This window comes from Cornus florida, unplaced genomic scaffold (assembly GCF_030987335.1).
Source record: "Cornus florida cultivar Cherokee Brave unplaced genomic scaffold, ASM3098733v1 CherokeeBrave_3.0.0_Hap2_Chr07, whole genome shotgun sequence".
NCBI lineage: Eukaryota > Viridiplantae > Streptophyta > Magnoliopsida > Cornales > Cornaceae > Cornus > Cornus florida.
In genome coordinates this window covers 1,998,463-2,013,850 of record NW_026775577.1, presented here as the reverse complement: position 1 = coordinate 2,013,850, position 15,388 = coordinate 1,998,463, and the positions used below count along the sequence as shown (strand labels likewise).

Genomic DNA, 15,388 nt, shown 5'->3' with positions numbered 1-15,388 from the left:
GGGTGTATGTTGAAGCTTTAGAATTATGCGTGTGAAATTTTATGAAGTTTCTGGAAATGAAATTATCCCAGAAGGGTTCGCCCATACAGATGTATAGGATTATAGTAGAAATATTGATCATGAAACTTTTTATCCAAAATAAAGTAATTCTTGCTCTTTTGGTAATCAAAGAATGACATGTAAATTGGATTATTGTTTTCTGCTTTTGAACGAATATGCGATGGTTAACTTGTTTCTTCCTTTGTTTCTTATTATTACTTGTATATTTCTAATAATTACTGTTATTTGTTGGTTACACAGTGACACAATGGTTGCCTTCTATTTTATTGTCTCGTTTATTACTTCTCCTTTACACTGTGTGGACATCTTCAGTGTGGGATAAATTTAGCCTAAGCCAATTCCCTATCATCTTATTTTATGAATTGTTTTTTAAAAGCATTGTATGGTGAACAATTGTGCCTTGAGGACCACTAAACTTTTGTGGATGTTTTGCTCCCAAGGTCTAACTTGTGTTTGCATAAAAAAGCAGCTGCTAATTCAACTGTATGGAAATACCCAAAATCTTTTTTTTGATAAGTAGAAATACCCAAAATCTTGTAGCTGTAAGTCTCTTTCTTGCCTTTAAAATATGTTTCTGCACTTCCTTGTGAAAATATTTTACAAGCTCTAGTGTTTGCTTTATGTTGGTATACTTTGTTGGAGTAATGCTAAAAAACCAGGACTAGTCAGTAGTAGATATCTCGCTCTTCCTAGGTTTTTTTTTTTTTCCTTCTTTCTTTCTTTCTTTCTTCTCCAAACCAGTTTCGAAACCTTGATCTATGGCTTGGAAGTCACGACCCAAAGTCACCAAGACAGAGGTAGATCGCTTTGTCTTAGGTTGTTTATATATATGATTATCACATCAATCGGTGACAAAAATCAATCAGGGTTTCTATCGTTTTCTATTTTGTTATCCTTACATGGGATTTTGGCTGTAGTTTGCCTTGTAAAAAGTTGTGCTGGGACTGGAAAGTTTGATCAGTGGATTTAGATGTTTCCAACTTGTTGGAACTGCAACGAAATTTCATTTTCTCATTTTCACTCGACCTCTGACTCCTCCCTCCCCCAGCTTCTGTTCTGACTTTTAGGAGTTGTGAGGATTGCATCAACTGTAAAACCCAGCAGGTTTTTTTTTTATTTATTATTCAATGGTCCAAAATCTCTATGGTTGTGTTCGGCGGCTGCATGGAATTGGAGAAAATTTTAATTAAAATTTTTGAGTCAATTTCAATTCCAACTCTAATTCCATGAATCCCAATATAGCATGGGATCATGAAGGTCCAATTTTCTGTTCGTGACACATATAAAAAGGTTGAGTTGTTCATTCAGACCATGACTGTACTTTATCTGTGCGTGAGTAAACACCATGGTTCGTAGTTAATTTGAGTATCATTCAGATTTCATCCATTGCTCTTGATGAAGGCTGGTTAGTGTCCTTCCGAGCCCATTACACCCTATTCTTGATACAGGGGACAACCCGAGCTGTCAACGGTTACGATTGAAACAAACATACACACACATTGTTTGCAACTATTTATGTGCGTTCCAATCACAGCCATCAAATGCTGTACAATGGTCAATACCCATGGTGTACAACAGGAAAGGGTCCTTGTCCGACAACTCCACTAGTTGTTGGACTAGGTCAAATATAACTAGTCTGTTTTCATAGTAATAGGGGGAGAAGTAAAGAACATGACAATTTGATATGGTATGGAGATTGTACATGACATGTTGGATATGTATCCATAATTTAACATGTTACATAATTGTACAAAAAAATATCTCTTTTATCATGTGTCTTCTGTAACGTTATTGGTATAAAACTAGTCAAAGTTCATGTAACACTGTGTCTAAACAGAAAATTATTTAGCTCATACTATAATTTTCGTTTTACCTCCTTTTTTAATTAAATTTAACTTGAATCCTAGGTATAGAAGTATGATAAACCGGAAATTCAGGTAAATTAGGTCATACAAACATAGAATATATTAACATGAATTGGGCCAATGCAAAATTGGCTGGTGGAAAATCAAAATTAACCATGGAATGAAATGACTAAATGGGTATTAGTCCAGTTTGTGGGTGTACGTGCTTGCTTAACTTTTCAAATATATATATATATATATATATATATATATATATTGGAATGAAATGAGAAGTTCTGGGGTTGCCCTTCGAATTTTTTAGGCTGTGGTTTGCATCATGTCAGATACCTGGTTTTTACTCCTGTTCTTTCCCATTCGAGCCAACTTCTATGTGGAAAATTTTCTTTTTGGTCAGCTTCTTCTTGTTAAGTCCCAAAAGAATAATTCTTTATGTAACGACAGCCTGACTGCATAGAGTCCAGCTCTTGTGCATAAGCAAGGATTCTCTATTGCACATTACACGGTGTTGTATAACTCAATACAATTGTGGTCATTTACACGTGTGAACAATTATAGTCGTCTCCTGTAGTACATCACTTTACACTACACGGTGTTGTACAACTCAGGACAACTGTGGTTACTCACACATATGAGCAATCATAGTCGTCTCCTATAATACATCACCTTACATTACATGGTGTTGTACTGCTGAAGACAGCTATGATCACTCATACGTGTGAGCGATCATAGTCGTCTCCTACAGTACAACGCCTTACACTACACGGTAATGTACTACTGAGAACAGCTGTGATCATTCACACGTGTAAGTGATCATAGTCGTCTCCTACAATACAATTTCCTACAATACAACATCGTGCTGTTGCCGCACTCACCCAATGCAAGATGGAATATGAAAATCAATAATGATAATAATAATAAATTTGGGAGAAAAATCATACATATGGAAATGGAAAAATAAATATCGTGGTACTCTAAAACCTTGATTTCATATGCATTAAACACGGGGAAGACTTCTGAAGCTTCCTACATGCGGCATTTGATACCTATGTCAAATGCTATATAATTTAACACGCAAAGTTTGTCCTAGCCTTGCATTCAACACTCGTTACACTGATGAAGAGAGGCTAATTATAAGAAATTCAAGATTGAAGTATAATAGATCAAAGTAGTCCTTTTCTGTAGAGGATCAGTAAAACTGAGCAGAGCCTTCAACCAAGGAGAACTTGGGCGTGTGCTCGCTATATTCAACTATGGCTGACGGTTGAAGACGACCAATGCAGATCTCATGCACCGTTGTGAAAAGAGGGAACAACTCTAACCATCCCCGGTGGCTTAAAACCTCATAAACCTCTCTTGCTGTCGAAACACCCTTCAAAAATTTAAACAATGTTAGGATAATATGGAATAGTCAGCAAAACTATTTCCATCCGGCAACTTTTTTAGGAAACATTAAAAACTTGTTTACTTCTATATACTTTGATCTTTAAGGATTTGTAAATAGAAGTTATTGAATATATATAATATACTTGCCTCTGGTGTATCACTTCATCTATGAATATGGAATTGGACATGGTGTTCAACATTTCTATTATTTTTTTCAACAGATTGTAAATAAACACTATTTTCATAGGAATTCAAGTTTATAGGTACAAGTCTTCAACAATCCCAAAAACCCTTTTGTGTGAATTTACTTAGATAATAACTAATTCAAGTGCAACACATTAATGCCAATATACTGATTTTTCTTATAAATTAGGTCTGGTATCTTACCTGTAATTTCTGGCCCTGCAGCATCTCCGCTTCAAGCTCATCGAAAGACCTGCCGATGGGAACAAGCAAGGTAAAAATTGATCTAAAATTTAATCTTTTACTAAAAAAAAAAAATTTGTACATGAAACAAATTGCTAAAGGAGTAAAACCTTTTCCCGCCATTCCTAGCAAAAGCCTCTGCACATTTCCTGTTTCTTCCTCCTACTGCCAGATCAAAACAATAAATGTACGATGCATGAAGGCAATACACACACACACACACGTAAATAGGATAGGAAAGAAACTATTCGGATTCCTTACAGCAAGTCGTTATGAGATCGGCTACGCCACAGCTCTCGAAGAAGGTGCTGTCTCTAACAGATGAGAACATCAGCTTGGAGAAGGCCTTCATTTCTCTGAGACCAATTCTCATTATTGCAGCCTAATAAATCATCATCACAGAAATAGTCAAAATGCTACTTTTCCTATTTGTGTGCCTTTTGGAGCAATGAGTTTAAAGCTTGTTAAAGCTATTGCTTTACCTTTGTGTTATTTCCCATCTCCAAGCCATCCACAAAACCTGCTCCTATGGCCACAACATTTTTCAAAGTCCCGCATAGTTCGACCCCTTCCACGTCCTGAACCTGTTTTTTCGATAAAAACAAATCCATCAAATAATGCATGTTAAATAATTGCTAGGTACTATTCGGTAATAGCAATGCATGTGTTCTATCACATGATCATCATCCTTGCCTATATCACACATGAATGGGGTCAGCCACATGAATCTTTTTCCATTCTTTCCAATTACAGTTCCATGTTCTATCACAGTTCTTCTAAATTATCCGTTTTTACTTTTATTTTAAGTAATTGAGTTGACATATAGTTCCATGTAGATGATTTTGGATAGGTTTAAGCATTATAAATTGAATGTCTATAAAATTGAATAGCATAAATTTATTGCACTCACAGCTGAGACCATGAAATAAGGAGTACTGAATAGCCGAACCCATTTCTCTGCAATCTCTCTGTTCTCTCTGTATCCAACTGTTGCTTCGCTAAATTTCTCGACTGCAATCTGCATAGTAGTCTCTAATCTTTAGCATAACGAATGCCTAAATGGGCTAAAAGGAGATATAAAATCAAACTGAAATTTGATTCAATCACCTCATTAGCAATGTTAGCTCCCATTAGAACACAACAATTAATCCCTAGCTGTTCCGAGATTAGGGTAGAGATCATGCATGGACCTTCTTTCTTCACCTCCATCCCTTTAATCAGGGAAATTGCTTCTGCATCTTCCCTTAATTTTCCGACTAGCCTTTTGCATATACCCTCCATGAATTGATGTGGGGTAACAAAAACTAACATATTTGCTTCACTCACTGCATATATAGTTCCCCAACTAAATGTTTCAGAAAGTTTTAACATAAACAATATATACCATAAGCTTAGTTAAGTAATGGCTTAATTAGTTTACTATCAATTAAGGAAAATGATATGGAGTTCGACACTCGAACTAACGATAATATAAATAGTGGGGGTGTTGACGTCATACCCCACTCACATGAAATCACATGAAAACAGTCAGAATTGTCCTATTGTCGGACTCCACCCACATGAAATCACATGAAAACAGTCTGAATTGTCCTATTGTCGGACTCCACCCACATGAAATCACATGAAAACAGTCAGAATTGTCCTATTGTCCGTATCATGACTCATCAATGAATTAGACTAGTTCAAGTTTTTAATGTGAGTGGGGGCTAATGTCACATGAAACCGTCGGAGTTGTGTGATTGTTGAACTCTGTATCATGACTCGTGAATTAATTAATTAGTTAATCAGTCAACACAAATTTTCATATTATCAGATTTAGTACCTGCATGCTCAAGGTCTGGGTCAGCAACAACATTTTTGCCAAGCTTAATACCAGGAAGGTATTTAACATTTTCCTGTTATAAAGAACAGAACTACATAAAGATTACAGCAATTTATTACAAACATTTTAACACACACAGTCTCGCACACATATATATATAGCAAAAGGAAGTGCAATGGACATTACATTGGTGTTGTTGATGACCTCTGTGAGTTTCTCACCACTTGGCAATACCTCCTCATATACCCACATCCTAACTTCATCTGAATTTCATCATTACACATCCAAATTCAACATGGGTTTTCATTCAATCGTATATTTCATCAATTGGAACACAAAATATGCATGTTGATGCTATAAAATTTCTGGGTTCTTTGCATGCCAACTGTATACATAAATGCATATATATATGTATGTATGTGTTACCGTAGAAAGAGTTGAACTTGAGGGTGTTAGAGGCAATGAGCTTGGCAGCGACACTGCCCCAATTGCCACTGCCAACAACGGTGACTCTTGATTTAATGGGCACCTCATTGTGGGTATTGTTGTCCGATGCAGTTTCTTCTTCTAGTGGCAGCTGCTGGGATGGAGCCATGAATATATAGAGAGAGAGAGGGGGGTAGAGAGAGAAAGTAATGGGGTATGGAAAGGTGGAAGGGATGAAAATTAGGAGAGAGGGAAGAGGAGGAGATGATAATATATGGGAAGGTGGAGGTTCATTTGGGCGGAGAAGACAGACACGTCTCGTGACAATCGATGTGTAATCGTGTTAAATCTGGCGATCTACTCTATGATTTCAACATTAAAATTAGAAGTAACCACACATGTCTCTCTTTCTCTCCCCAACGAATCAACAATTGGACACCATTAAACATGAAACAAGGAACAAATCTCTCTCCCCCTAAATTACCTCGTAAAATTGTAGTTGCTCCTTGATTTTTTTTTTTTTTTTTTTCTTTCCTTGATTTATTTAAATTGACAAAATCTAGGTTATAAAAAGTAAAAATGTGAAAGTCACAAAATGTAGAGTGAAATTGTGAGAGTAGACTTAGAAGAAGTGTGTGACTTATGTATGAACTTATTAATGTTATTACACTTGAACAACAAATCTTTCCTTCTTTCAAAAATACTTGTATAGAAAAAATATATTGTATTCTTTATGTACAAGTCTTTCCTACAATGAAAGAAATGTATCATTATGGACTTTGTGTGGGGTAAATGTAAATAGTATATACTCGTATTGTTTCACTATTAATTTTTGGGAAAATTATACATAAATAGAATTAGGAGTCTTAAATAACAGATTGATCAATTTTAAAAGTTGATTTTCACTTTGATTGAATTAAGAAAAATAATTACAAATGCATCAAGAAATGTTGTTAAGGTCCAAAATGCCCTCTACGCTCTTATTCCAAAATACCAAAATATTATTTTTAAAATTATATAATTATATAATATTAAAATAGATAATTTAAAGGGAAAACTATATGTATATAGAGTTAGGAGTTCTGAATAACAAAATAGTCTATTTTACATAATATGGTAAATACTTGTAAGATAAAAGGAAATTATTTAAGTATGAATTTTTACTTGGAAAAAAGTCCGTAATAGCTGTAGCAAATTTGGATGAATTCTCTTGATCTATTTAGGCAAATGACATCCATGTATAAAAGTTTGCATCTTTTTTATTATACAAGAGCCATTATGTTCTAAACGTCGAAGACAAATCCTTGGATTTTATCTCCTCCATAGAAGTAAAAGATGAGATATCATTGCTTTTTGAACAAAAATCTTATCATGGTAAGGGATTTGCATCACATTCTTGAGCTGATTTTTTTCCAAGTATAAATTCATTCTTAAATAATTTCTTTTTATCGTACAAGTATTTACCATATTATCTAAATGACATTTGTAGGTGCAAAATTTCGCTCAACCAATAATGATTGAGAAAAATAAAACAACTCACTCAATCAATAGTAAAATAAACAAGAACAATATATCTCGAAGCGTAGAATTGCTTGATCCTTTTATTGGAGGTCTAAGCCTCTATTTATATACAAAAGATTGTAAAATTATGGTAGGACTCGCGTTACTTGCCCTCCAATTCTTTCTATATAAACATTATTTACTAATAGAGTTCTTTCCATTGTCTAATTTTCCATACATAGAACTTGCCTTGTACAGAACTTTCTATCTCAGAATTTTCCTTCTACGGTAAATCCTTCAACTGGTAGGACTTGTGCATTCTTGAATAACTGGGCTGAACATATTTTGATCCGGCTGGGCTTGAGTAACGGACCGGATGTTAAATATTAACAAGTTGGGCTGATGTCCTCTTGATTCGGCCTTGATGGAGGTTGGAGGACAAATAACAATGGTCTTGGGCTATAAGTACCCTCAATTTGGGCTTGAGCATGATGGGCCTTATATGTCCTTGGAATGTAGATATGTGTAGTGATGACGTGTGCGCTTTTTATTGGAGGGAGTTTTTTTCCTTCCACACTTTGCCCCAAATTTCATTTTTAATTGAGTGACGGCTCCTATTAAAGAGGGAATTGAAACCGGTTTTTTACTTTGCTTCAGAAACGGTTCGAGGTCTTTCATTATTACTCCATCATACAAGATTTTGCAAGAGTTACATTCGCCCTTGCTGCACTTCTGCGTTCTTCATTCCATCGCTTTGTCAGGTTAGTTTTTTTTTCGCATTTTTCTCTTCAATCTTTCATTATGAGTACTTCATCTACTCCCGAACGTATAAACATTGGGGATTCTGAATCCACACCTTCATCTTCCCCCGTTCGCATTAGGGCTCCCCCTCCTAGGGTTTCTACAGATCGTCTTTCGTTGAATCAATTAGGTACTTCCCCCCTTCCAGCCGAGACATTCACCTCAGGCTTTGATTATGTTCTTACTCATGAAGAGAGGAAAGCAATCATCTCTATTCGCCGCATCAAGTTCTCTATTGCTTCAGTAATGGAAGAATTTGATATTCTTGAGGGAGTAGAAATTGCAGAATATCCCGAGGGTGCCGATTTTACCTCCAGCGAGGGAATTGAAGAGAGTGAATTGCTTCTTTCGGTAGGGCATCGTAACGCCATCCGATTCCCTCTTCATCCCTTCTATCATTTAGTTTTCAACAAGTTAGGTCTTGCCCCCCTTCAGGTAAATCCTAATTTCTTTCGCATCCTTTCGGCACTGTTGGTGAGCCGAAAATTAGAGGCTCTGGATTTGACCCTTGCCGACCTTCTGCTTACTTACAATATATCTAAGCATGGGACCGAGCCTAGTCGCTTCTTTTTTACCTCTCCCCTTCATCAGAGGATATGCACGAACCTTCCTTCATCCGAAAAGAAGTGGAAAGAAAGGATGGTTATAGTTAAAGGAAAATGGTTCGTGCCCCAATCAATTACGCTCCCCATCCCGCGCAAGTTCGGGAAATTAGGTATAGAATACTTAACCTCCCTTCATACCAAGTGTTCTGGCTGTTTTCCTTGCCAAGTCTTAATGTTTCGCCGTACTTATGAGTTTCTTGGTGTTTTTTTAGCTACATTCCCATCCTCCGCATCAAGGAACAGACTTTCTTTTCTTGAGGAACGAGTCTGGAGTGACCCCTCGCCTATCGAGGACATGCTAACTTCTTCAAACCTCAAGGATATTGCCTCCAGTGCTGTTGCTGCAGACCTCATGGATCTGTCTCTACCATCCTTTGACAGTTTCCCCATGACTGAGGAGGAGATACGGAGGGCTGAGGCTTTAAAAAAGAAAGCCGAAGATGCCCAACCCTTGGTCGTTATTAGATCTACTGAGGATGAGGTGGAGGCTGAGGAACCACCAATGAAGAAATCTCGCCTTAACCCCCCATCCTCTGGCAAGGGCAAGGTCCCTTCTAAAAGCAGAGGGAAAAAGGCTGGAGAGGCCGAACCTGAAGATGAAGTCAGGGCCTTTGTTCTGGCTGAGACTGGGGCTCCTTGGACTCCTTCCTTCACCAGGGCTGACAAGTCAGTCTTGCACTCAGGGGATTCTGTGATTACAGACCCTTCAGCTGCACTGGCGGTGGCTCGAGGGATGTGGCTCCCAAAGGACGAGGAAGCCATCAGCCAAATGGGGTTAGAACAACTACTCCCCTCTGCCCCTGTCCGGGCCATAGAGGTTCGCATTGCTCCTTCAGAATTATGTTACCCTTGCTTGCTTATGTTTCCATTTATGCTCATATTTGTTCCTCTGTTATACAGAGTCTATACCACACCATGGCCCTCTGCGCCACTGCTGAAGCCCAATCCCTCTCCATCAAGAAGCTGAAAAAAGGATCTTGACAATGCAGAGAAGAGAGCCACCACTACCTCTACCAATCTGAAGATAGCTTCTGAAGCCAAGGATGCGTATAAGAGGCAGTTGGCAGCCTCTGAGGCTAAGGTGGATTCTCTTCAGGCCGAAGTTCAACGCCTGACCGAGGCTCTTACTACTTGCTTCAAGGCGGGGAAGCAAATGCAGGGGCGCTACTCCTGTCTAGCACACCTGGCTAGTGCTAAAGCGTTCCGGTCTGGCTATAATCAGGGCTCAGGCCCTAGGACGATGGATCCGGACGCTTTTGACAAGCAGGTGGGGGTGCACTTCCCATATGATGAAGGGCCAGAGGCTTTGGAAGCTGAAATCCGCTTTGCCGAGATGGTGAAGGCGCACCTGAAAGGTACCCCTAGCTCTTCTGCCCCTGCGGCTTCAATTCCTCCTACCCCAATTCCTACTGTAGTGGATGCTTTTGAATCTACTCCCTTCGATCCGAAGAGGAAGTAGAACCATGTATTTTGTTTTTATGGACAGCATGTTTGGGATAATGAATATAATTTTTTGTTTTAGGCTTTCAATACCTGATTTGTTTTTGCTGTATGCTTTTGATACTGTTCATATTTTTCTGACTGGTAATGTGTTTAAACAAAACACATTGTCTTTATGCTTCGGATTTATGCTATCCGAGAAAAAGCAAGGATGGTGGGAAGAAGGAGATCCTTTTAATAGTTTAGTTGATATCTCAGGATGATTCATATGGACAATGATTTAACTGTTAAGTGAACTCTCCTTGCCTTTTACTTGCCTGCAGTAGACGTATACATACTCTTTCTTTCTCGTGTGTTCCTGACGTGGGGTGGATCATGATGAACTTATGATATATCCACATCCACAGGGTATTAAACACTTGGAGTCTGGAGGAAAGAGTTCTGATACGGGCACCAGAGGTCTGAAGCGAATTATTCCTCGGCACTGAGTGTGGAGGAATATTGTTGAATAGGACACTTAGGGTCCGAAGCTGTCTCGGACACTTAGGATTCGAGGCAGATTGTCCCTCGGCACTGAGTCGTGGAGGAATAGTGCTGAATAGGATACTTAGGGTCCGAAGCTGTCTCGGACACTTAGGATCCGAGGCGAATTAAACACTCCCTGGCGCGGAGCCGGAGGGGAGGTTTTGCCGAGCCGGATACTTAGGGTCCGGAGCGAGATTTTTGCCCAGCCGAATACTTAGGGTCCGAGGCGAATGACCTACTCCCCGGCGCTGAGCCTGAGGGGAGGTTTAAATGAATTATTCCCCGGCGCTGAGCCAGAGATGAGGTTTTGCCGAGCCGGACACTCAAGGTCCGAGGCGAATGAACTACTCACCGGCGCTGAGCCTGAGGGGAGGTTAAATGAATTACTCCCCGGCGCTGAACCTGAGGGGAGGTTTTGCCGAACCGGACACTTAGGGTCCGAAGCGAATGAACTACTCTCCGGCGCTGAGCCTGAGAGGAAGTTTGTTTATATTTTTTCTCAAACAACTTATCATGAGGCCGAGAAAGCGAGTAACAGTGGCTGTGAAGTTTCCTATTTGTTGACTTTGGAGACTTTCCTCCTCCACTGATACTCCCTTCTTGGCAACCAAATGTTGTGGACCACGCATATATGAACCGCATCATTGTGACGAATGCTTTTTAGCAGCTTACTTCTAATTGCATAAAAATTGCATAGTGCGACTTGGCATGCATAAAAATTGCCTAATGCGATGCATGCATAAAAGTTGGATAATCATAGAGTAGTATGGCCCCCATTTTTATAAAAAGAAACAAAAATAGAGTAGAGTTGTACTGAATATAGAAGCAAAATAAAGAAAAGTTTGGCTGACTGTGGACATACTCAGCCTTATTTGTGAAGAATTTGTAGCAAAATTGACAAACTTAACTAATGGAAATACCTTTTCAGGTGTATTGCGTTCCAAGGACGCGCAATGGGACGTCCGCCAGCTTCGGCCAAACGATATGCTCCTTTCCCCACTACTTCGGTAACCCTGTAGGGTCCGGTCCAATTAGGTTCCAGTTTCTTTACATGAGCTGTCTCCTGCTTTAAAACCCAATCGCCTACCACAAAGCTCCTGAATTTGACGCGTTTGTTATAACTGTTACACACCTGCTGTTGGTATACCGCGAGCCGAATTGCTGCTGCATCTCTCCTTTCGTCCACAAGATCAAGGCTATGTTCAAGTTGTTGCTCATTGTTCCCTTCCAGTTCTAAGGATGTCCGAAGGGTTGGGATTATGGACTCGGTAGGAATAACAGCTTCGGATCCATATGCCATAGCAAATGGGCTTTCTCCCGTGGGTCGTCTTGGAGTGGTTCGATAGGCCCAGAGCACTTGAGGGAGATTCTCGTACCACTTTGTCTTCAATTTCTCCAATTTTTTCTTTAAGCACTCGAATATCGTGCGATTAGTTATTTCAGCTTGCCCATTGCCTTGTGGATGACTAACTGCAGCCAACTTTTGCAGGATTCCATGTTCGCTAAAGAACTTTCTTGTACTTCTGTTATCGAGGTTCTTACCATTGTCCATTACGATGACTTTTGGTACCCCAAACCGGCAAATAATGTTGCTCCAAATGAAATGCTTTACTTCTTCGTGGGTGACGCTAGAGAAGGCTTCAGCTTCCACCCACTTGGTGAAGTAATCCGTAGCCAGAAACACATGCTCCTTTTTTTCCATGGTTTTGGGTAACGGTCCTACTACATCAATCCCCCATTGGGCGAAAGGTGTGACACCCCTCGAATCCGAGACACGGGTTGATCAGGCCCAGGCCCAAACCCGAGGGAATATCAAACAATTAAAGTATTTTAAAGCGAACACAGATGACAAAATGAAACAAAAGTGATGGAATAAAACTGAAAGTAACATTAATTATAAAATCCTCCATGTATAACTGAAAATTTAAAATCCAATCCTCCAAAACTTCAAGGTTACAACTTGGGAATCCACTGATGGACCCCTAACCAAAAGTTCAACTGAAACTGAAAACTGAAAATAGATAATGCTAGAAATATCGAGAGAAGTCCTACGTAATCAGATGAAGGTGAGACTGTCCTCGACAAGCACGATCAAGCTCTAAGGCTAGAACCGTCCTGTACCTGAAAAGAATAATAAAGGAGTGGGTCAGACCCACGAGCAAGTTCTAATCTACTGCAATCCATACAGTGACCCGATACGCAGATACACCGTAGACACCTCACAATATCTATCTAGTCCATACGTATAAATATATCCACACTAAGGGACATTCACCAGTCTATAATAGGGGTCTCAACCTGAATAGAAGGTAGCATGCGAATACGCACCCAAAGGTGGGCATGAGTACCTAGACCTAACAGGGTACACCTCAACCTATTATAACCAGTTACGCATCCACTGCATATACGCACCCTAACCAATGAGTCTGAGACTCAAGCTCAACTCGTGGTACCATAACCATATATATAAAGTCCGTCCAAATCCAGGGTATGTAGTTCAACTATTTATTAAACTGTCATACAATAAACCAACTAGTTAGTCATTCAACTTATTCAGTTGATATGACTTAACTACCATCCGTTAATCCAGGAAGTCATCCAACTTGTTTACAGCTGACCTGACTTGGTCATAATTAGGATTCGATATCTTTCAATCCATTCCATTAATCCATTAGGTTAGGTTTATGCGTTTTGAGCTAAACCGTCCCTAGTATGTCACCGTCCCATACCGGTACATACCATCCTCCATATCCATGTAAATTACAACATATATAACAGTTCAATAATTTACAGACCAAAAACTACCATCCAAATAATTGCAGAAAAATATTTAAAGCTTCAGCAATTTAAATCCAAGCATTTAACCATATAGTTGCAGGAGACGATTTAACAAATCAACAACTAACATCCAGAGCATGCATAGACCAAATTTAATATGTCAGGGACTCCATCATGCATGTGAATAGGTTAAATAATCCTATTATTAACCAATAAATTGCTAAAACAATTCAGAAGATCGTTTAAATATTTCAGCAGTTTAAATCCAAACATTAATCATATAGTTGCAGTAAACTCATAAACTAGCCTCCTAAGCATGCATAGATCAAAATTAATAATTAAATGACCTTATCATGCACTTGAATGTATTCTAAAACAAGTTTTATAAACACATTATGTTCCATCAAATTGCTGAATTTTAATTCAACAATTAATTTAACTTCCATTTGTTAAGTGCCTTAAATTTTACACTGTTTGTCCCGACAACTTAGAATTAAACTTTACTCAATTTAGGGTCTTAATAACACTCAAAATTCATTCCTTGATCCCTCTGTAAAGTTCCAAATTCATTCAAACAGTCTCCATGCTCCAACAGTGAACATAGTATGTAAAAATTAAAAAAAATCGTAAAAGAAATTAAAAATAACAAGGGAGCCTGCTCCAAAATTTGGAGCAGGCTCTTTTCCAGCCTAGAGTAGGCTCTAGGACTTCCTAGAGCCGGCTCCACTTTGTTGTGGGAGCCGGCTCCCACTTCCATGGAGCCGGCTCTCACCTCCTCTGAGAGCCTTGTCCCCGTTGCTTCGTTTCAGTCCGTCCGCTCCTTCTCTGATCCAATCCAACCACTCTGTTGGTCTCTAAAACTAATCTTAGGACTCGTAATTTAGTCTAGAAGCATTCCTCAAAATTGTTTACAATAGTTTTGAAAGCAATTACAGAGTTTACTCAGGCCATTTAAACTAGCGTTGTTGAGGAACGACACTGAAACTAAATTGCAAGATCAGTTTTATCCCAACCCCTCTATTCTTTCTCCAATTTAAATTTGAAGTCTTAATTTACGTCTAGTATCCAGTCAGACCTTGATTGATTTCAGTAAGATTCAAAATAAAATTAGAACAGTGGGACGTTATGCCAAAACAGAGTCAAGAAAACATACGCGCTATAATTATTTTGTAAATAAATTTTGCACAGATAAAACGATCAAGCAAATCATATATCAAACATGCATGGTTCAGTTTAAGGCCAATTAATCTCCTAGAGACTGTCACGGTGCACAGAACACAAGCCAAAGGGAAGGAGAAAGAGAAGAACTTGCCTGTACAGTTTTATAAACAGAACCTTGACGTCGTTGTTCTAAGCTTTCCGGCAACCACTGACTACCTTCTAGCCTCCTCTGGTTCTGATCTAATCCACCAAACACCTCCCTTGGTCCTCTCTGTTATTCTCCTTGACAGACCATTACGACGCTCTGTTCTCTCAACTTCTCTCTTTACTGTATACGGGAATATGGTGAATAGGGTTTTAGAAACCCTCGGCAGACGTATACCCATATATTTATAGAGTTATACCAAAACCCTACATTAATTAGAGCCCTAACTAAATCCTAACCGGCCCATAGAACTTAATTAAATCCTGTGTCGGCTAAAGAAACTAAACCCTCAATTTTGAAAAAACGTTAATTAAAATACTTCCTAAATTACTTCCTAAATTAAAACCTTTAATAATCAATTAAATAAATAGAATGTAATTTAAACAAATAA

At 38.8% G+C, this 15,388-nt stretch overlaps 1 protein-coding gene across 2 annotated transcripts; it reads right to left on the bottom strand.

Annotated features, from left to right (window-relative positions):
- Positions 1 to 2,813: 2,813 nt before the first annotated feature.
- On the bottom strand, positions 2,814 to 6,443 carry LOC132315708 (glycerol-3-phosphate dehydrogenase [NAD(+)]). 2 transcript variants are annotated; one of them, XM_059814067.1, is made up of 10 exons: positions 5,983 to 6,442; positions 5,743 to 5,819; positions 5,557 to 5,629; positions 4,842 to 5,059; positions 4,645 to 4,752; positions 4,217 to 4,318; positions 3,996 to 4,116; positions 3,845 to 3,899; positions 3,696 to 3,744; positions 2,814 to 3,294 (listed from the first exon to the last, which is right to left on the bottom strand). In XM_059814067.1, the coding sequence occupies exons 1-10, from the start codon at positions 6,149 to 6,151 to the stop codon at positions 3,112 to 3,114; spliced, it is 1,155 nt and encodes a 384-aa protein (XP_059670050.1). In that variant the 5' UTR covers positions 6,152 to 6,442; the 3' UTR covers positions 2,814 to 3,111. The 2 variants fall into 2 exon arrangements, with proteins under 2 accessions (XP_059670050.1, XP_059670051.1); XM_059814068.1 differs by lacking the exons at positions 5,557 to 5,629; positions 5,743 to 5,819 and having other exon boundaries at positions 5,983 to 6,443.
- Positions 6,444 to 15,388: the final 8,945 nt, after the last annotated feature.

What these genes read in the sequence shown, in the direction of transcription:
- LOC132315708 (XM_059814067.1), bottom strand. Translation starts at nt 6,151, where the DNA reads ATGGCTCCATCCCAGCAGCTGCCACTAGAAGAAGAAACTGCATCGGAC. An exon ending in CAAGTTCAACTCTTTCTACG is followed by an intron (nt 5,820 to 5,982) that starts GTAACACATACA and finishes GATGAAATTCAG; the next exon opens with ATGAAGTTAGGATGTGGGTA. An exon ending in GAGCTAACATTGCTAATGAG is followed by an intron (nt 4,753 to 4,841) that starts GTGATTGAATCA and finishes ACTACTATGCAG; the next exon opens with ATTGCAGTCGAGAAATTTAG.